The sequence below is a fragment of the Capra hircus genome, chromosome 3 (genome assembly GCF_001704415.2).
Source record: "Capra hircus breed San Clemente chromosome 3, ASM170441v1, whole genome shotgun sequence".
Taxonomy (NCBI): Eukaryota; Metazoa; Chordata; class Mammalia; order Artiodactyla; family Bovidae; genus Capra; species Capra hircus.
In genome coordinates, this window is record NC_030810.1 from 29,245,796 (window position 1) to 29,266,422 (window position 20,627).

The 20,627-nt window shown below is 47.7% G+C and overlaps 1 protein-coding gene across 2 annotated transcripts; it reads right to left on the reverse strand.

Moving 5' to 3' along the window:
- PARS2 (prolyl-tRNA synthetase 2, mitochondrial (putative)) lies at nucleotides 1,368–7,221 on the reverse strand. 2 transcript variants are annotated; one of them, XM_013962803.2, is made up of 2 exons: nucleotides 7,157–7,221; nucleotides 1,368–6,169 (listed from the first exon to the last, which is right to left on the reverse strand). In XM_013962803.2, the coding sequence occupies exon 2, from the start codon at nucleotides 6,138–6,140 to the stop codon at nucleotides 4,713–4,715; it is 1,428 nt and encodes a 475-aa protein (XP_013818257.1). In that variant the 5' UTR covers nucleotides 6,141–6,169; nucleotides 7,157–7,221; the 3' UTR covers nucleotides 1,368–4,712. The 2 variants fall into 2 exon arrangements, with proteins under 2 accessions (XP_013818257.1, XP_017900049.1); XM_018044560.1 differs by lacking the exon at nucleotides 7,157–7,221 and adding an exon at nucleotides 6,824–7,133.

Here is a 20,627-nt window from a genome sequence, read left to right on the forward strand (position 1 = left end):
ATGTCATTCCATACAAAAGCAATAGAAACATAACAGTCTTAGGAAGTTTACAACTGAATATGCGAACAGAAAATCTGTACACATTATCCTTTACAGTCATTTTACAAAGTGAATTAACTGATTATAAAAAAAAAAAAATTCTTTCTAATCCCTCTGCTGCCTTAACTTTTGGAGTATTATAAGGTAGAAGGCCCACTTAGTGCTATTTACAAGTACCCAGTTAAGACTGTATAACTTACATAAAATCCATTAACTTATAAGCTCAGTTTAACATCTTTGACTATTCAGTGCTCTGTATGAGGAAAAATCCCGTCTTGATATACTAACAGCCAGAAAACTAACGCTTTCCATAGAGATGGTAAAGGAGCTGATTATGAGAACACTCATCCAGATACCAGTAAAGAAAGTTGATACTGGTTGAGCTTTAAGCCAACTTTTCCACTCCTCTTTCACTTTCATCAAGAGGCTTTTTAGTTCCTCTTCACTTTCTGCCATAAGGGTGGTATCATGTGCATATCTGAGGTTACTGATATTTCTCATGGCAGTCTTGATTCCAGCTGGTGCTTCTTCCAGTCCAGCATTTCTCATGATGTACTCGGCATATAAGTTAAATAAGCAGGGTGACAATATACAGCCTTGACATACTCCTTTTCCTATTTGGAACCAGTCTGTTGTTCCATGTCCAGTTCTAACTGTTGCTTCCTGACCTGCATCTAGGTTTCTCAAGAGGCAGGTCAGGTGGTCTGGTATTCTCATCTCTTTCAGAATTTTCCACAGTTTATTGTGATCCACACAGTCAAAGGCTTTGGCATAGTCAATAAAGCAGAAATAGATGTTTTTCTGGAACTCTCTTGTTTGTTTCATGATCCAGCGGATGTTGGCAATTTGATCTCCGGTTCCTCTGCCTTTTCTAAAACCAGCTTGAACATCTGGAAGTTCACAGTTCACATATTGCTGAAGCCTGGCTTGGAGAATTTTGAGCATGACTTTACTAGCGTGTGAGATGAGTGCAATTTGCGGTAGTTTGAGCATTGCCTTTCTTTGGGACTGGAATGAAAACTGACCTTTTCCAGTCCTGTGGCCACTGCTGAGTTTTCCAAATTTGTTAGAATGGCAAACCACTTCAGCATTCTTGCCTTGAGAACCCCATTAACAGTATGAAAAGGCAAAATAATAGGATACTGAAAGAGGAACTCCCCAGGTCAGTAGGTGCCCAATATGCTACTGGAGATCAGTGGATAAATAACTCCAGAAAGAATGTGTGCCCTTAGATGCAGACAAATTCTAAAAAGCGTCCTGGCCTCTAGGAGTAGAAATGCACAGGGGTGTAAAGAGGCCTGGCGCTCAAGTAGTTAAGGAAATGACAATTTCAAGATTTCCACAAAGCTCCTTTATTGATGGCCCAGCAGGTGTTTCTTCCATTAAAACACTGAATATTAATGGAGCTCTTGATTTACATTCTAAGCTTGATTTACACAATGGTTTTGTTATGCACCAGCCTTTGTCCCCAAGTATTAATTCTGTTAAATATTTCCCAGCCAGTTGCTTCTCCATCTCCCCAAGGAATGAGCAACGATAATACAGCCTGTACCTGTTATTTTGCCAGCAACCCCATTTCATCAATTTATGGCAAGAAGTAATGTTGGCAAGTTCAGAAAGGATAGAGGAATGTACACGGTTTGAATATTTGTCTTTCCTCTAAAGAGACGGAACCATTCTGCAGATGTTACTTAATTCCTGTTTGTGCCACTCCCCAGGAAAGTTGTGAAGCAACATAACAAAAAAACAAAACCCAGGTCTCAATGTTAACAGCAGAACCTGAGCTCCCAGTGGATTATTTCCTAAGTCATCCCATGCAAGTCATTGTGGTTCCAGAGAGCACACTAGGGGTTAAGCTTTTCATATAAGTCAGCTCAGCCAACCCTCAGACAACCCAAGGAGGTGTGGGTGCCATGAAAGCATCTCACAGATGAAGAATCTGAGATGCACAAAAGACGAGTTATTTGTCTGTGATCACATACCTGCTAAGTGGAGAACTGATTCTCTATTCAAGGTCCTAATCCTTCCACCAAACTATACTGCCCCTGGCTACTGCAAGAAACGCTGGCTAAGTCATCAAGACACCTGGGTTTCAGTTCAGCTAGATGTTGAGCAAATCACTGTGCTCCTTGTACGCGTCTCCCTTGGAAAATGGGTATCTCTTTCAAACCTAAAGGCCTCTGTAGCTCAAAGGCTGACTCAACCAGCCATCACTCCTGGCAACAAGATTGACCCGAGGTAGCCTAATTCAGGAGACGCAGCACCTGGTCTGCAATCAGGCAGTCTGGCCAGTCAGATGGGTTGCAGCAGGTTAATTTCCACTGCAGGTTTGTCTCCCATCTGTGAAGTGAGGGCTGGACAAGCAGGCTGCAAGCTCTCCTGTTCTAAAGTTCCATGATTCTACCTTACCCTCAAATCATTCCATATCATACACATTTATGAGAGTTTTAAATTAACTAGTTCTCTATTCCCTGAAGCTGATTTTTAGAAGTGCTTATTCTTACATTAGGCTAGCCTTCCATAAAGTATGCTTATGAAGCACAAATTTAAATTTAAGAAAATATTTAAAGTGCTCATTTGCACGTAATTCTAATTTCTCTACTTCAGGCTAAGTTGATCAGACATACATAATCCATTTTACTTACTGGAATCATTTTGCCCAGGCAGAGGCCATGCAGTATAGTGAGACAAGACACAGGTTTTGGTCAGTACCCAGATTCTAGCTCTGATACATAATAGCTGTGCATTCTTAAATTGCTTGAATGGAGCTTCCAGTTTCATCTGTAAAATGAAGATTTCACAGCACTTACCTTTAACAGTTTTAAGATCTGAACACGGCATATATAAGTGCTGAAAGCAGAGAGCTCACATCAACCTGATAATGCACAACTGAAATGACTCAGACATTCAACCCTGCAATGTGGGCTGAGGACGCTCCACAAAGTTGGCGAATTAGAATCATCTGGGGAATTTTAAAACTGCTGATGCCCAGGCCACACCCCAGAACAGAACCTTGGGGTGGGACCCAGGGGATTCCACTGTGCACCCAAGAGTAAGATCCTTGTCTTACAATCCAGCCTCTCTAGGTTTGCTCTTAGAATCCTGTCTCCTAGCCTGAATGCTGGCGCAGAGCCCAGCAGTAGCCTGGGAGTCATTAAGGCCTGGGGTCTACATTCATTAGGAACCCTGATGGTGTGTGCTGGGGGTGAGGTTACTCTGGCACGATCAGTGGTCACAAGCTGCCGGGAAGCTGTTTGGCAGGCAGAACAACAGGCCAAGACAACACTTCAGTGCACTAGGAGTCAGCCTAGGACCCCAGCCTCAGGGAGCTGACCATCAATGACAAGAGGCTGGCAGCCATACAGTGAGCTGTGCGCGCTGAGTGAGAAGGGTGTCAGTGCTAGTAGGAGAGCACAGGGGATGCCAAAGACAGAAACCATTGCCAGGAGCTGCCGAGCATGTTTCAGGAGGTGATGGCTTTGAGCTTAGCCCTGAAAGATTCTCCTTAGGTATGGACAAGCCGTGACACCAGGGGCCGAGGATGGAGAAGCTGATCCTGCTCCTGGGGGCAGGAGCAATGAAAGCTCAAGCTCGCTGCCAGTTCTCCCCAGCACTCAGGCAGTGACCTTCTACTGATAATTCACCTCCGTCACACATGGCTCTAGGATCCAACTCTGCAGCCAGGACGAAGTCACTGTAGCACTGGAAGCCTGCAGACACTTGAGGGAAGAAATGGTATAACACGTATTTTCCAGTCACCCAATTTTTTCTTTTTCCAGTGGAGAAGTAGAAAAAGGAGAGTTTCCAGGGAAGAAGCTGTGGCGCTCTGAACTTGGCAGGTGTTACCGTTTCCAATTAACATGCAAACCTCACCCCAACAGTCTGACTTTATTCAATCAATATAACATGATCTCAGTGCCAGGCCAACTCAAGAGGGAGAGTCAGGTCTCTGGAGGTGGTTTGGGGGCCATTAAGCTAACTGTTTTAACTTTCCGGGTAGCTTAAACAATGGAGGATCAGAGGAACCAGATCTGCCTGTCATAAACCTCTCGAGGAACCAGCTAGTCAGCTGTGAGGACTTTACAGATCTAGTTCCATTTTCGCACGTTACAGATGGAGAAACTCGAAGGCCCCAGCAGGGCAGGGGTCACGTCCAAGTCACTGGTGAGTCAGTGGCAGCCAGGTGTCCTGATTCTTGTCCCCAGACCCTCAGCCCACTTCTCAAAGGAGGAGGACTGGTGGGCTGCCTCTCTGGACTGAATGCAGCAAAAGGCCCAAGGTCAGACTGCTGGAGCTGGGAGGGGGTCAGTCATCAGGAGGCCCCCAACCTACATGTGGTGTAGAAAACTGCTGAGAGAAGGGAAGTGACTCTCCTGAGGGCCAAGATGACAACTTGGCTCCTTCTAGCCACTACCTCCAAACAGAAGCTTCCACAGTGGAATATGAAAGATAGGGTATGTGGTGGCACAGCCAGCCCAGACAAAGGGATCAAGTTAACAACTTTAAATACAAATAATCCGAACAAATGACTACAACTGGCTTTCCTAACATGGTCTCACCTTCCACGAGCTGCTGTTTCTGGGGAGATCAGCTCCGGAGAGCAGTACAGGAAAGGCAGCATTTCAGTGAACACCAAGGCTGTGAGATACAGTGGGAGGCGTCCAGGGGGTGGTTCAGACAACCTGCACTCGGCTCAGTAATTCCAGGACTCCTTCTCTGGTAAGGAAGACCACCTCTCCGGTATTCTGGCACCAAACCTCAAAATGCGCAGGGTCTTCCAGGGCCCTCTTGGCTGCAATGATCACAAAGGGGTAGCCGAACTTGTTGGCGTCTTTCAGTCTGTTCCCAATGGTCAGATGGGTCCTGTCGTCCAGCAGGACCTCCCCTTGGAGCTGTGGCACCACTTCTGTGATGTGGTCGTAAAGATGCCCTGCGAGCTCTGCGGCCGCCTCCTCCTTACTGCCCTTCTTGGGGGGGATGAGGCAGACTTGGTAAGGGGCCAGGAGGCTAGGCCAGCGGATGCAGTCTTCTGTAGAGAGAACTTCAATGGCAGCGGCCAAGATCCGTGTCACGCCCAAGCCGTAACACCCCATTTCAGCCAGGGACGGCTTGCCGTGGACATTGATGAACTGGGCATTGAAAATAGAGGAGTACTTGGTGCCCAGGTAAAATGTGTGCCCTACCTCGATGCCTTTGGTTTCGGTCAGTGGCCCCTGGCAAGCAGGGCAGTTTGTCCGTGACGAGTCCAGAGTCTCCACATTGGCAGAGAAGTGGCAGCTGGGACACAGTACAAGTCGGTCCTCCCCGATGTCCACTGGCAGCTGGAACTCGTGGGACATCGTGCCCCCAATGCTGCCCACATCAGCCTGGACCTTGACGCATCGCAGCCCCAGCCTGTTGAACAGGCTGCTGTAGGCATCACACACCAGGCTGTAGGTCAGCTGGGCTGCCTCGGGGGAGGAGTCGAAGGTGTACATGTCCTTCATGTAAAACTCTCGGCCGCGGAGAAGACCAAAGCGGGGTCTGGGCTCATCCCGAAACTTCCTCGTCACCTGGTACAGCAGGAACGGGAGCTGCTTGTAGGACAGTGTCTTCTGGGAGGCGATCAGGGCTGTAATGGCTTCCTCGTGGGTTGGTCCTAAGCAGTATTCCTTGCCGTGTCTGTCTCTAAGTCTTAGCAGCTCCCTGCCCATTGAGTCCCACCGGTTGGTGGCTCGCCAGAGCTCTGCTGGGCTGAGGCTGGGCATGTTGACCTTCTGTCCCCCGATGGTCTGCATCTCCTGATCTATCACGCGCACCAGCTTCTCCATGGCGCGGACAGTGTAAGGCAGGAGGTGGTAACATCCAGGGCTTGCCGGGTGGATGAGGCCCACCTGCAGCATCAGCCGCTGGCTCTTACAGGTCAGGTCGCCAGATCTGCCCTCGAGAGAGAGCACCTGGTCTTCCCGAAGTTTCTGGGGCTGGAACATGCGGGACAGCACCAAGCGCTTCCCTCTCCTGGGGGCACAGTGGTGAAACCTCTGAGGAGCATACTGCAAGAGCTGATGGCTGCAGGTGGCCAGGGCAGGCAGTGCTGTGCATCTTGTCAGCAGCCCTTCCATGACACCCCAGCACAGGGAGGCACTTGTGCCTGAAGAAAAATGAGTCGAGCAGAAATACGTGTTAACTGTGATCTGACACCCTGCAGCAGTCAGCACAGATCGGCCTCCAATAAAACTTCTATGACAGCCACCAATTTTGCAGATGCAAAAGGACATAAACTCTTTCAAGGTTCTTGATTTATACTGCCAAACTTAGTGAGTACGCCTAATCATCAGCACATCCCACGGAACAAAAGCTCTCCTGCATTATGCTGAGAACAGGTTACTAATTCCCCTCAGCTCTGGGAAGCTCAAATCCCCCCAGGTGGCTCCCTCCAACTTTCAGCAGCCTCAGTCCTTCAGGGGTCCCCTCCAACTTCTAGCAGCTTCAACAACTTCCCCTGGGCTCTGTACAAATATTATCATTTCCTTTGTGGTCCATGACCTGAAGACAGTTGGGAGGCATGGCCACAGAGCCCTAGTATGCCTATGCGGAAAAATGCAGGCCCTGGAAGCAAGACACATGTGGCTCACGCCTGGAGTCATCACTTAAAAGTCCCACCTCAGGCCCGTGGCTCAAGCAAGAAACTCCTTCACCCTTGACTCCTCAAGTAAATGAGTCTGTCTCCAAGACTTCTCTCAAGTCGACCCCTCATATTACAGTGGCCCAGTAATCGTGAAATTTCAGCAAGCACCAGAATCACCTGGAAAGCTTGTGGGGCCTCATCGCCAGAATTTCTGAGTCAGTAGGTCTGGGGTGTGGGCAGAGAACTTGTATTTCTCACAAGTTACTGGTCACAAAGACCAGAGGCACACAAGGAAGTCCTGCCATTTCACAATGGAGGAAACAGACTAAGAAACGAAAATTATTCAACAGTTCATGTGGTTGTGACCCCGCCCCAATCTAAGGCCGGGATGCACGTGGAAAAACTGACACCAAAGTCCTCTTCTCCGCGCCCAGAACCGAGCCCGCTCTTCTTCCGCAGTGTCCCGCCCGTCCCTCAGCCCTCACTGTTATGCCCGTTCACCAACCGTACCACGGAACGTCGCCTGCACAGACACCGCCACACAAACCACTGCGCCTGCGCCAGAGCGGTGCCACAAGCCCGCCTCTTACCCTTCCCACCAATCACAAAGCCGCGCTTTCGGGGGCCGGGCCCCACCCCACTCTAGACTCCAGTGAAAGGTTTGCCGGAAACTTAGCCAAGGAGAGAGAACGCGCTTGTAGATTGGCCTAGGCAGCAATAAGTAAATCGTCCCGGAAGTGCCCTCTAGGATTGAGGGAGGTGTAACTCTATGATCAAGGCCGATCGGGTAGGTTTCCAAGTCCGCTGTTCGTGCGCTGAGTCCCGGGGCCCGCCTCTGTGTTGGAATGGGAGAACCGCCGGGTGGTGTGTAACCATGACAACAGTGGGCAATGTGGCTTCGAATCTGCCCTAAGATTTTACAGGCTTTCAATTTAAATAAATTTAAAATATTAAAGAATTGAAATAAGGCATTTTATTTAGTCTTAAAGACACTAAGTCAAACTTTCACGAAATATTTTTTGAGCAGCTACCACGTACCAAAAGACCCTAATGCTGGGAAAGATTGGAGGCAGGAGGAGGACGAGATGGTTGGATGGCATCACTGGCTCAGTGGACATGAGTTTGAGCAAGCTCCAGAAGATGGCAAAGGACAGGAAAGCCTGGCGGGCTGCAGTCCATGGGGTCGCAAAGAGTCGGACACGACTGAGTGACTGAACAACAGCAACCAGGTACCAGCCCCTTGTAGAAACTAGGAATAGTAAACAAAATAGACAAAATTCTCTGCCTTCAGTGTAGTTTACATTCTAGTCAATTATCCAATATGGTGAATTTTAAGGGGAGGTCGAAGAACTCAGGGCTCAAGACCAGTGGTTTTTTAATGCAATCACATTTTAATTTATTTTTCAAATTTTTATTGGTGTATAGTTGATTTACAATGTTGTGTTAGTTTTGATGTACAGCAAAGTGAATCAATTATGCACGTACATATATCCACTCTTTTTTAGATTATTTTCCCATTTAGTTCATTATTGAGTAGAGTTCTCTGTGCTATGTGGTAGTTCCTTACTAGTTATCTGCTTTACACATAGTCGCTCAGTAGTGTCCAACTGTTTGCAACTCCGTGGACTGTAGCCCACCAGGCTCCTCTGTCCATGGAATTCTCCAGGTAAGAATACTGGAGTGGGTAGCCATTCCCTTCTCCAGGGGATTTTCCCAGCTCAGGGATCAAACCCAGTCTCCTGCATTGCACACAGATTCTTTATCATCTGAGCCACCAGGGAAACCCATGGACTGGTGGGCTACAGTCCATGGGGTGGCAAAGAAGCAGACAGACTTAACGACTCACACTTCCACTTTCACTTTATATATAGTAGTATGTCAATCCCTGAATTTTAAAAATTAATGTAAAAACTCCAGGATAAACAAATTATAACAATTTTATATAAAGACAGGACCCATTAGTCAGATGGTTTTAAATGCTTTGGAGAAAAATTAATTAGAGAAGGGAATGGGTTGGAGGTCAAGTGGTTACCATTCAAAATAGAAGGATCAGGGAAAGTCTGGGGGAGAAGGTGACATTTTAGCAAAGACCTGAAGGAGTTGAGAGAGACTTGCAGATATCTGGGAGAAAAGTGCTCTAGACACAGGGAACAATAAGTTCAAATGCCCTGAGGTGGGAGTTGCATATCATATAACTCCATCTGACTTATAACTGTTACAGTTTATTCAGAGCCTAAAAGATACCAGACCCAGTGCAAGACACTGATGATTCTGATACTGCCCCCGAGAAGCTCTCAGCCCACCAGGATCTGCCAGGAACAGCACTGTGTGATCAGTGTTATAATAGGGCTGAGAACAGTCCTGTGGGAACACAGGGAAGGAGGGCTTCCCTGAGGAGGCGAACTTCAAACCAAGCCTAAATGGTTTGGGTGAGGTTTGGCAGCACAAAAATGGCAGTGACAGTGGAGAGGGATGTCCAGGACACTCTGAGGCATTGAATCAGGAATGATGAGCTGTTGTGAGGGGAGCATTGAGTGTGGTAGGGTTTACATGTGTTTTCTACAGCTCCCAACACAGTGCCTGATACACAAACCAAAGCAGTGGTTCTTAACTTTGACTGAACTGGGAATCACTGTGTGCCCCCTAGTCCCAGCCCCAAGATGCTGGTCAGTACTTATAGTCCCCCATGATCCTAACATGAAGCCGGGGCTAGATCTGCTGACGTAGAGGAAGGACATCAGACACGCTGGTGCTGGGGCAGGAGGATGGTAGACACATGTCACCATCCGGGTCTTAGACCTGAGGAATATACCGCTTGATGAGTTCCACAACTGGCATCTGCTCACACGCTAGAAGCCGGGCAGACCTGGGCTGGACCTGAGCTCTTCTGCATGAAGAGCATCACTCGGCCTCTGCAGCCCAGCACTGTACTCTGGGCTTTTCCAAGGAATGCAGTCCCAAAGGCTTTAGTGGGGCAAAGGTCCCCACACTCTTCCCTGGGGGCAGAAGGTGAATAATCTTTAGTATATTTGGGGATCTAAAGTAGCCTTATAATTCTTCCTGCTCTCCATGCACTTTATTACATCCCTTCCAATCCTAGAAAAGCCAGGCATCGTCCTCTGCACCCTGAGGTGTTAATTATTTCTCAATTAGCTCTTCCCGGCTGTAGAGCTTTGTGGTGTGGAGAGGCCTAATGAGTTGCCGTGTTTATACACCCCCGTGTCTTCAGAGCACTTTACCAATGGTAACTAATTAATGCTCACGACCCCCTTGGGAGGCAGGCCGAGAACTGCTGCCTTTTACTGGGAATTTGCAGGAGGCTCTGCAGCCAGGAGCTGCAGGTCCACTCCAGGTGGCTGTGGTCAGAGTAGATTTACTCCCCATTGAGTAAGTCCAGGGTGGTGGAGGCCAGAATATGGCCCTCTCACTGCTAGCCACCTCATGGGTGACATTTCAATCGATTGATTGATCAGTCATTTATTGAGTGCCTTGATTTACAGAGCCCATTCATGGTTACAACCTCACAAGTTCCGTAAAAGAGAGAGAAATTCATTCATTCATTCATTCATTCATTGTCATCCACAACAAAGCAAAAGTCACTTGCCTTGGTGCCCCACAGCCATAAGCTTAAGATGCATCATAAGCTTAGTGGTTTCCACTGGCCACTGGTCAGACTGGGAATCCCTTGCAGGCAGGCACAGGTCTGGCTCTTTTCTGGATCCTCACCTCTAAGCAGAAGGCCTAGCCATGTTGGGTTCAGCAAGAGGTTTTGCTTTTTGCTTGTTTTAATATATCAATCAGTATATGAGTGGATGGTTTGTCTACTTGGGGTCAGAGCTCCTCTTAGGACATGCTGAGTTGTCTCTACATACAGAGCTCACAGCTTGGCACAGAGAGGGGCTCCTAGTGTGTGCTGAATGAACAAGGATGGCTGAGTTTATGGTGAACTCCCCGACCTCAACTTGCTCCTAACCTCTTGGAGAAGGTGTCTGAAAGTGGAGGTCACAGCAGACTGTGGTAAGAAGCTGTGAAGAAGGGAGAGCAAGATGCTAGAAGGGGAGCACTGCAAGGAGGGGTGGAATCCAGGAGGGCTTCGTGGAGGAGGGGATGTGAAATTAGACTTAAAGGATAACTAGGAGTTTTTCAGGTTAAAAAGTAGCAGAGGGTGAATAGGAAGACAGTTCTATTCAGAGGGGCAGCAGGTCACACTACTGTAAGGAAAAAGGCTCCAAGATAGTTCTGACTGGAGTATAGAGCAGCCCCAGGTGTCAGGGAAGCACAACCGGAAAGGCAGTGGGCACCACTGTGTCAGGGCTTGCTGGAACAGACTGTGAGTTTCTTATCTCTGAGGCTGGTGAAATTGTTTCTGTGAAGAATGCCCCCACCAACGTACACACATCTGTTTTGAGGCTTAACCCGAAACAACTCCTCCTCTGAGAAAAATGCCTGGACATTTTGCATTCCACTCTAGAGCATGTATTTGTTATAACTTGAAAACAAGAGTAATCATCACTTCAGAAAGATGCCCGCCTCCTCTGCTGAGAGTGCTGACCAGTGTGAGAGGCAGGCTTGTGGGTAATGGAAGGGTTTTATACCATAGAAGAACATGGTCGGTTGTGTTTCTTTGCCTGAGTGAGGTGTGAACTGGGATGGGAGGAGGGGGATGGAGAAAGAGGCCAGATGGGAGACTCCTGTAATGGCCCAGACTGGTGGGGGGAGAGGAGACAGACTCCAGAGAGCCACTGGGACAGGCCACTTGTTGGACTCCTGAACCCACCCCCTAACATGTTACCCCAGACTGGCCCAGACCAACTAGACTGGAGGTGGGAACGTGGCCTTGCCTGGGAATCCTGCCCAGCCAATTCCCAGCCTTGAGACCTTGCGCCCGTTGCTTCCTGGTTTCTTCAGTAAAACAGAATGCCACGTGAGGCTGTTGTGACAGGCCCGTGAGAGATAATGATTGAAAGTATCCGGCTTGGCCTTCAATCATTCCGACTTTCAGGACTGCAGCTGCCCTTGCCCACCGTGAGGAGACAGCCATCGTTCTTCTGCCACCTCTGTTCCGACCACTGTGTGGAACACCAATGCCCTTCTGTCTCCAGGGACCTCTTCCCCCTGGGCTCAGAGTGCCCACTTGTTCATTTGCTCAGTGTCCAGGTCTCAGATGATGACATTAGAAGGGAGCTGAGGAAGCGGGCCTCTTTTTTTAAATTGAGATTCCTCAGAATGGAAGTGTGGCACCAATCATCATCATCATCATCATTGTTCATTATGTACCAAGAGCAGTATTAGACACTCTACACCTGTATGTAATTAAATCCTTACAATAAAACCCCCAGAGGTATAATTATCACTGTTATGTCCATTTTGCAGATGAGACAACCAAGGCTTGGAAAGGTTGGTTGGCTTGTGCATGGTCAACACAACTAGTAACAGGGAGAGAAAGGATTCATCTCCAGGCCTGTCTGATGCACAGCCCGATCTCCCCACTCAGAGCCTCCAATGGCAACTTGTTTGTAACAAACATACAGTTCAAGTTATGGAGCAGTTACCCAAATAGACCCTTTCTGTCTGACTGGATACCCTCTGCTGGAGGCTCACTCTTTGGGGACCGTCTTAAATGGTATCCCCTTGAGGAACCCGCCTTTGAAGCCTCCTCTGGCAGGGCCTCCCCACCTCTCTTTTTTTTAAAAAATATTTATTTATTTGACTATGTTGTGGCACACAGGATCTTCAGTTGTGGCATGTGGAATCTAGTTCCCTGACTTAAGGAGCAAACCCAGGCCCCCTGCACTGGGAGTACAGAGTCTTAGCCACTGGACCACCATGGACGTCCCACCTCCCCCTCTCTTGAGACCATTCAGATTTTTTCCTGACTCTCTCCTCTGACCTACTGTCTCTCAGGTGTGTCACAGCTGAGTGTGTATATGTGGTGCGGCAAGTAGAGCTCAATGCAAATCCTCGCTTTGTCACCCACTTACAGTGTGCCTGGGGGTGAGATACTCAATGTCCCTGAGGATCAGATGCCTTCATCCTGAAGACAGTGATGACATCTCCTCCATGGAGTTGTGATGAAGACACGAGGAGTTAGCAGTGCCTGGTGTGTATCAGGGTTCAATAATGTTTGCTATTATTACAATTATTCTTTAAAGTTTGTATTTATTTATTTATAGCTGTGCTAGGCCTTTGTCGCTGTGCGTGGACTACTCTCTAGTTATGTTACATGGGCTTCTCACTGCAGTGGCCTTTCTTGTTGTGGAGCATGGACTCTAGGGACGCAGGTTCGGTAGTTATGGCTTGTGGGCTCAGTAGTTGTGACGCATGGGCTTAGTTGCCCCTTGGTATGTGGAATCCTCCTAAACCAGGCATAGAACTTGCATCCCCTGCATTGGCAGGTGGATTTTTAACCACTGGGCCAACTCGGAAGTCCTATTATGAGGATTATTTTTAATGATGAAAGTGCCCTGGTTGGCACAAGGCCTGGCACACAGTTGGTCCTGTAGCACATACAAAACACTTGCCTCCTCACCCCCATAGGCTGCAAGCTCCCGGAGAGGAGGACCTATTGCTTGTTCACCTATTAGCCCCTCTCATAGTAAACCTGATTACTATGTAGAAAGGCTTTGTACATAGTAAAACTCAATTTTTCTGCACATTGTAATTCTCAGTACATATTTGTTCAATTAATGTCTTTCTGAATGACTCCTTCAGTTCATAAGAAAGTCTTGCTAAAAGTGCAATGAAACAGAATTGCAGCAATAGTTAATCTGTTGGTCAACAAGCCCCTTTTGAGCCCTTGCTTTGGGGTTAACAATACACAGCACTGGCATAGCCAGAAGAAGGCTGGGACACAGTGTAGATGCCCCAAGACAGAGAGAATGATCGCATTTGTGAATTCCGAGGATGGCGCCAGCAGTTTACCTGGTCACTTTCATCCAGAAGGATGACGGTGACTTAGTTCCTTCCAACAAGCCTTTGCCAGCTCCTAACAAGGAGTTGTTAGGTGTGAGTGGAGCAGGTGGAGTTTACACCCTCCAAGACTGGTGGCTTAGAGAGAGCAAGGCAGTGTCTGGAGGCAGATAGAGCTGGGCTTGCTTTCCACGGCCAGCATTGACTGGCTGTGTGACCCGGGACAAAGGACTTGGCCTTTCTGGGTTTTGGCTGCCTAAAATGGGGTCGGTAACCTCTTTGAAATTCTATGAAGAATAAATGAACAGCACTGTAAAACAACTATGTAAACAGAAAGCTCTGTCTTTATTAATAATAGAAATATCTTCAGATCATTCTTTTGTAAGATTAAATGTGTAATGAGATGATAACTTTTAAGTAATTAAATGGAATATGTATGTAAAGCCTGTGAAGGGCACATGGTGACTAATGCTCAGCATAGGATGAACTGTTGTTAATACTCCAGTGTGGCCCTCCGTCTGCTGCCCCACTACCCAGAGGCTCCTCCCTGCCATGTCCACGTGGCTCACTCCTTCACCTGCTTCAGGTCTTTGCCCAAATGTCATGTCCACAGCCAGGACCTCCTGACACCCTAATTTTCACCACAATCCCCACCCCTGCTGGCGAGCACTCCTGATTCTGTCTCTCTCCCTTTGTTTTTTTCTCCACAGCATTTATCGTCATTTAACACGCTAAATATCTAGTTTGGGGTTCACTGTGTTAGATTTCCCCCCTCTGCCCCCTGACTTCACCCCAACAGAGTGGAGGAGGCAGTGATTTTTGTTTTGTTCACTGTGGCAGCCCCAGTGCCTATTCCAACGGGCACCAAACTTTTTCTGCAAAGGGCCAGACAGTAAATGCTGTTTACTGTTCCTGTTTACTATGTTCCAAAGGCCAGATGGTCTCTGTCACAACTACTCCACTCTGCTGTTATGACAAGACAGCAGCCATAAACATACATAAATAAATGAGCACAGCTGTGTTTCAATAAAACTTTATTTACAAAAACAGGCAGTGTGCCTAATTTGGCCTATGGACCATAGATTGCCACCCCCTGGTGTAGGTCACTATCTGGCACATTATAAATGCTCAATAAAGAATTTAGAAAGATAGTAACGATAACCCTGTACGCGAGACAGCATAAGAGACACAGATGTATGGAACAGTCTTTTGGACTCTGTGGGAGAGGGAGAGGGTGGGATGATTTGGGAGAATGGCATTGAAACATGTATAATATCATGTAAGAAACGAATCGCCAGTCTAGGTTCGATGCAGGATACAGGATGCTTGGGGCTGGTGCGCTGGGATGACCCAGAGGGATGGTACGGGGAGGGAGGTGGGAGGGGGGTTCAGGATGGGGAACATGTGTACACCCGTGGAGGATTCATGTTGATGTATGGCAAAGCCAATACAGTACTGTAAAGTAAAATAAAGTAAAAAAAAAAAAAATCAGGGCATTTAAGTAAAAAGAAAATAATAAAAATAAAAATATACTCTAAAAATAAGATACTAGGACTTCCCTAGTGGTCCAGTGGTTAAGAATTCACCTGCCCACGCAGGGGGCACGGGTTGATCCCTGGTCTGGGAAGACTCCACATGCCTCGAGGTGACTAAGCGCACGCTCCACGACCACTGAGCCCACATGTCCTAGAGCCTATGCTCTGCAACAAGAGAAGCCACCGCAATGAGAAACCCAAGCACGGCAATGAAGGGTAGCGCACAGCAGCTAGAGAAAACCAACGCGTCGCCACGAAGACCCAAGGCAGTCAAAAATAAAAATAATGAGATATTAAAAATCTTACTGTTCATGTAATTTGATCCTATAATTCCACTTCTAAAGATTTACATCCTAATAAACCATCCAAAATGGAATCAGCTTTAAAAAATATACTTGTCATGATATTATTTATAATTTTTTTTAAATAAAAGGAGCCTATACAGCCCAGGGGATATAGCCAATATTCTATACTAACTATAAATGGACTATAACCTTTAAAAATTGTGAATCACTGTCATACACCTGTAACTTACATAACATTGTACATGAACTATATATCCTTCAGTTTAAAAAAATAATTAAAACAAAAAATAAATGGTCGAGTGTAAATTAAAAAAAGATTTTATGAATGATCATTAATTAATGTTAATAAATGAATAATTAAAAATGAATTAGGTTAATGAATGAGCACAAGACACCTGGTATAAGGCATAGTACTCAAGAAACACATTTCTTCCTATTTTAAAAATTTTATTTATTTTTTAATTGAAGGATAATCGCTTTACAGAATTTTGTTGGTTTGTGCCAAATATCAGCATGAATCAGCCATAGGTACACATATGTCCCCTCCTTCTTGAACCACCTTCCCATCTCCCTCCTCCTTCCTATTTTATGCTTAATAAATACTACAAGGCAGGCCATGGTGTATTTATTAGAGGTACAAACAAGGTGCCATGTGAGTACTTGGAGGTGGCAGAGTCTTCCTCTTGGGATGAGGAAGGATTTCAAGGGCATCTAAAGCTTGCCCCCCACCCCCCGAAGCAGGTCGAGTCAAAGATCTGAGGGCACGTGGGGCTTCCCTGGTAGCTCAGCTGGTAAAGAATCCGCCTGCAGTGCAGGAGACCCCAGTTTGATTCCTGGGTCAGGAAGCTCCCCTGGAGAAGGGAAAAGCTACCCACCCCAGTGTTCTGGCCTGGAGAGTTCCATGGACTGTGTAGTGTGTATAGTCCATGGGGTCGCAAAGAGTCAGACACGACTGAGCGACTTTCACTTGTACTTACTAGTTTATTTGGGAGATGATCTCAGGAAACACTGAGAAGAGAGTAGGGAAGTGAGAAGAAAGAGCTCGAAATGAATACAGGCTGTGATAAAAAATGAACAGCTTACTTCTATGGGCCACTGGGCCTTAATCTCACATTCCTCCAAAGTATCCTATCCCCTCACCCACCCCGGCTTATGAGGCTCGGGTATTTATGCAATTTCCATGCCCCGTTGGTTGAAAGCTACTCCCAGGGCTGTCAGCTACCCAGTGCTTCCAGACAGGTGGAGAGTGTCAGGAGCTTGCAGTAGGATGACCTTACTGGGTACCTGGTGGGTGAGCAGAGAGGGGACACTGAGGTAATACATGAGCTGGCCTTGCAAGATAAACACACAGTCTTGTTTAAGATACTGTTTTCAGATTTTTGATGCCCACAGTTCAGATCAGTCGCTCAGTCATATCCGACTCTGTGATATGACTCCATATCACCAGGCCTCCCTGTCCATCACCAGCTCCTGGGGTTTACTCAAACTCATGTCCATTGAGTCGGTGATGCCATCCAGCCATCTCATCCTCTGTAGTCCCCTTCTTCTCCCACCTTCAATCTTTCCCAGCATCAGGGTCTTTTCCGATGAGTAATCCTATCAGGGACAGTTGCTAATAGCTGTTTCAGCAGACAGACTGAGAGCATCTTCTGTCCTTTTTTTTTGCACCCAATTGAAAAACTCTCTGGGAAGGACTCTGATTGGCCCAACCTTGGTCACGTCAGCGTTTGCAGTCAGGGGTGGGGTATTATGATTGACAGCCCTCTGCCACCACTCCAAGTGGGGAAGGAGTGGTTAGTAGCCCAGGAAGGAGAGGTGCTATTCCGAGCAGGGAGGCGCAAGGCAGATGGTGGAGGCAATCGCTCTCCACCACAGTAGGGGTTCTTCTGTTGGTTTCTTTGACTTTGTGGATTACAAATAAAACTCACAGAAGACCTGTAATTTAATGAAACAATTTACATGCTAAGATAGAACAAGTCCCAGCATAGAGCTATTGACTAGTTTGGAAACAAACATGAAAAGTGCATTCAGGTTTTTTTAAGTGTGCAGTTAATAGAGCGACATATGTGATAGAAGAGAAAAAGTAATCTAAACTCAAACAGTTAAAAAGTCATTCATTAGTCCTCTTTAGCCTGCCTGCCTTGAGGGACCTCGGGGAAGTTATTGAACCTCAGTTTCTTCACCTGTAAAATGCAGACAGTGCTAACACATAGCTCCTGGGCTTGGGAAGGTTAAAATGAAGTGAGGTGTGTGAGACATGAGCCATGGGGACTGGCCAGTGGGGAGTTCTCAGTAAACAATAGTTTTGATGATGACAAGGACAACTTAACATTTTTAAAAAATTATTTATATATTATAATTGGAGGCTAATTACTTTACAACACTGTGGTGGTTTTTGCCATTCATTGACATGAATCAGCCACAGGTGACAACTTTTTATTAACCTCCCTGTAGGAACCTTCTGCGCTCAAATTGTTCTTCTGTGGCCACCTAGAGGCCAGCCAGAGCTTTTCCACAGCTCCGCAACAGTGTTTACTCACCACTGGTGGCTCAGATGGTAAAGAATCCTCGATCCCTGGGTCGGGAAGATCCCCTGGAGTAGGGCATGGCTGCCCACTCCAGTATTCTTGCCTGGATAATTCTGTGGACAGAGGAACCTGGCGGACTTCAGTCCATAGGGTCACAGAGAGTTGGTCACAACTGAAGCGATTGAGCAAGCTCCCTGAGAACCCACCCTTCCCACCTCTGCTCCTCCGCATCTCCAAACTACAGAGGTCACACCCCAAACAGACCTGGTGTACGGGAACGGTGCTCCAGGTAGGCGGAACACAGCAACCAGAAACCAGAAGCAGGCAACCGGGGCCAGCACTACCAACAACGTGCAACCTGGAGGGGTGCCTGTGGGAGGAGCCGGGGTGGGAGGGAGCAGGCGGTGTCCTTCACCCCATCAACAAACCTTGCCAGTAACTTTGGCCCCACGGAGCCAGAGCTAGAGCCAGGGAGGGTTTCTTGCTGGAAGCATGCCCACGATGCTGGGGATCTGTTTCCATCTGCTCATTTTACTGCTGAGTTGTAAAGTGCTAAATGTCATTATCCTCCCCTTCCTTAAACAAGAAAAAAGTTAACAGCCTGAGAAAAGGAGATATTTCACTTCATTTGGCATCCAGCCACCATCATCCACACAGGGTGTTCCCTCAGGGCTTGATTACAGTTGGGAGAAGCCCTGGTCTGTTCTGCTTTCAACTGCTAGCACCGCTCTGTGTCAGCTCCAGGCTGCGCACCAGCGGCTGGTGTCAGGTCTGAGCTGGGCCTGGCTGCCGGTAGAGTTGGCAGCCACCCACCCGCTGAACACCTCGAACACCTTACAGAGAGAATGGGGACAAGAGCAAAGTGACCTGTTCAAGGTCACAGACTGCTTTTTAGCGTCTGCTCCCGGTTCGATTCCTGGGTCGGGAAGCTCCACTGGAGAAGGGATAGGCTACCCACTCCAGTATTCTTGGGCTTTCCTGGTGGCTCAGCTGGTAAAGAATCCACCTGCAATGCGGGAGACCTGGGTTCAATCCCTGGGTTGGGAAGATCCCCTGGAGAAGGGATAGGCTACCCACTCCAGTATTCTGGCCTGGAGAGTTCCATTGACTGTATAGACCATGGGGTCGCAAAGAGTCAGACACAACTGAGAGACTTTCACTGTGTGCTGAAGGTGAACTTGAATCAAGACATACAAATGACATAAAAGAAGGTTTCAACGCAACAGAAAGACAAACTCAGAAGACTTTAAAAATGGACTGATGCCTTTAAGAGGTAGTGATCTGCCTGTCTACCAGAGGCATGCAAGAGGTTTAGATACTCTCTCAGAACACTGTGTTGAGAGGCATTCTGGTTTAGACGGAGAGGCTGGAAGAGGTGATGGCTGAGATTATCTGCAATATTGAGCTTCTAGAAACCTGTAACTGAAAAATCTCACCTGTTTTCATGATCTTAAACATGCCTTGCTCATACTGACTAAACAGTTTCCAGCGTCTGATGTTGGCTGCCAGACACAGAGGAAGGGATGGGCAGGCAGCACAAGGTGCGATTCATCTTCATTATTCTGATTATGGGGTCATTAAGGCTTTTACTCTGCAGTGCTCCCCTAAGGAGTGCCTGCTGCTTCAGCTACGTGACAGACAGTTGTCCTCCCAGCCGCCCAGTAGGCAGGGGTGTTTCACAGGACTTGAAGCTGTAATTGAATAAAGATCATCCACCCACTAGCCTCCCACTACAAGCCAGAGCTGTGATCCCAGGTGCCTGCCAGGCCTGGCCTCTGCAGTGCCTTGATGAAGACGGGTGGCCAAGGCTAGGTCCTGAGCCCCAGGGATAGCCACCCTCTCCTCCCCACTGGGTTGGGGGAAAGGCCAGTAACACAGAATGAACGTGACCAGTGTGGAGGGTGGGATAGCCAGCTTTGCCAGTTTACACCTCCGAGATTATCACATTGGGTCTTCCACAGTCCCCACTGTGGCCCACAAGGCCCTGCATGACCCACTCTATATGCTCCAGACTGTGAGCCCGCTGAAGGCATGGGCAGGGGCTAGTCTGCTCTCCACTTAGCCCCAGAGCCTGGAGCTATGCTTGGTGCTTGACCAGTGCTTGAAAAATGTTAAGTAAGTGACTTGAAGGCCTATAGTCTTCCTGAACTTGACAGAAATAAACTTGACAAAGGAGGCAGCCCAAAGGGCAGAGATCACTGGCCTGAGAGTCTGGAGGTGGGGTTCAAGTTAGTATCTGTCATTGATTCATGGTTTGACCTTGGGCAACTCCCTGCTCCCTTGCCTCAGTTTCCATATCTGGGCCTCAGCTTCCTGGCCACAAATTTGGGGATATCGCCTAAAGCTGGAGAGGAGGTGGAAAGAAAGCCCATGCTTTCTCGTTGTGCTCTAGCCTGCAAAGGTCCCTAGGGGGTAGTCTTGGTCCCACCCTCAGCCCTTGTGGACCCGGTGATGGAGTCACCTGTTTGGGACTGAGGTAGCCATATCCCTGCTGTGAGTTTACTCAGTACAATAGCCCAAACTGAGCCTATCTTATGTGCCAAGCTCAGTGCAGGGCCATGGGGCTGAATCAGATGTGGCCCTTGTTGAAAAGAACCAGAGTCGAATGGGGACAACAGACATGGTGAGATCATTATGGTGCGAGGATAAAGGAATGTAGGCAACGCAGCGAGACACAGTGGCCTGAGAGTGTACACAAAGCGGA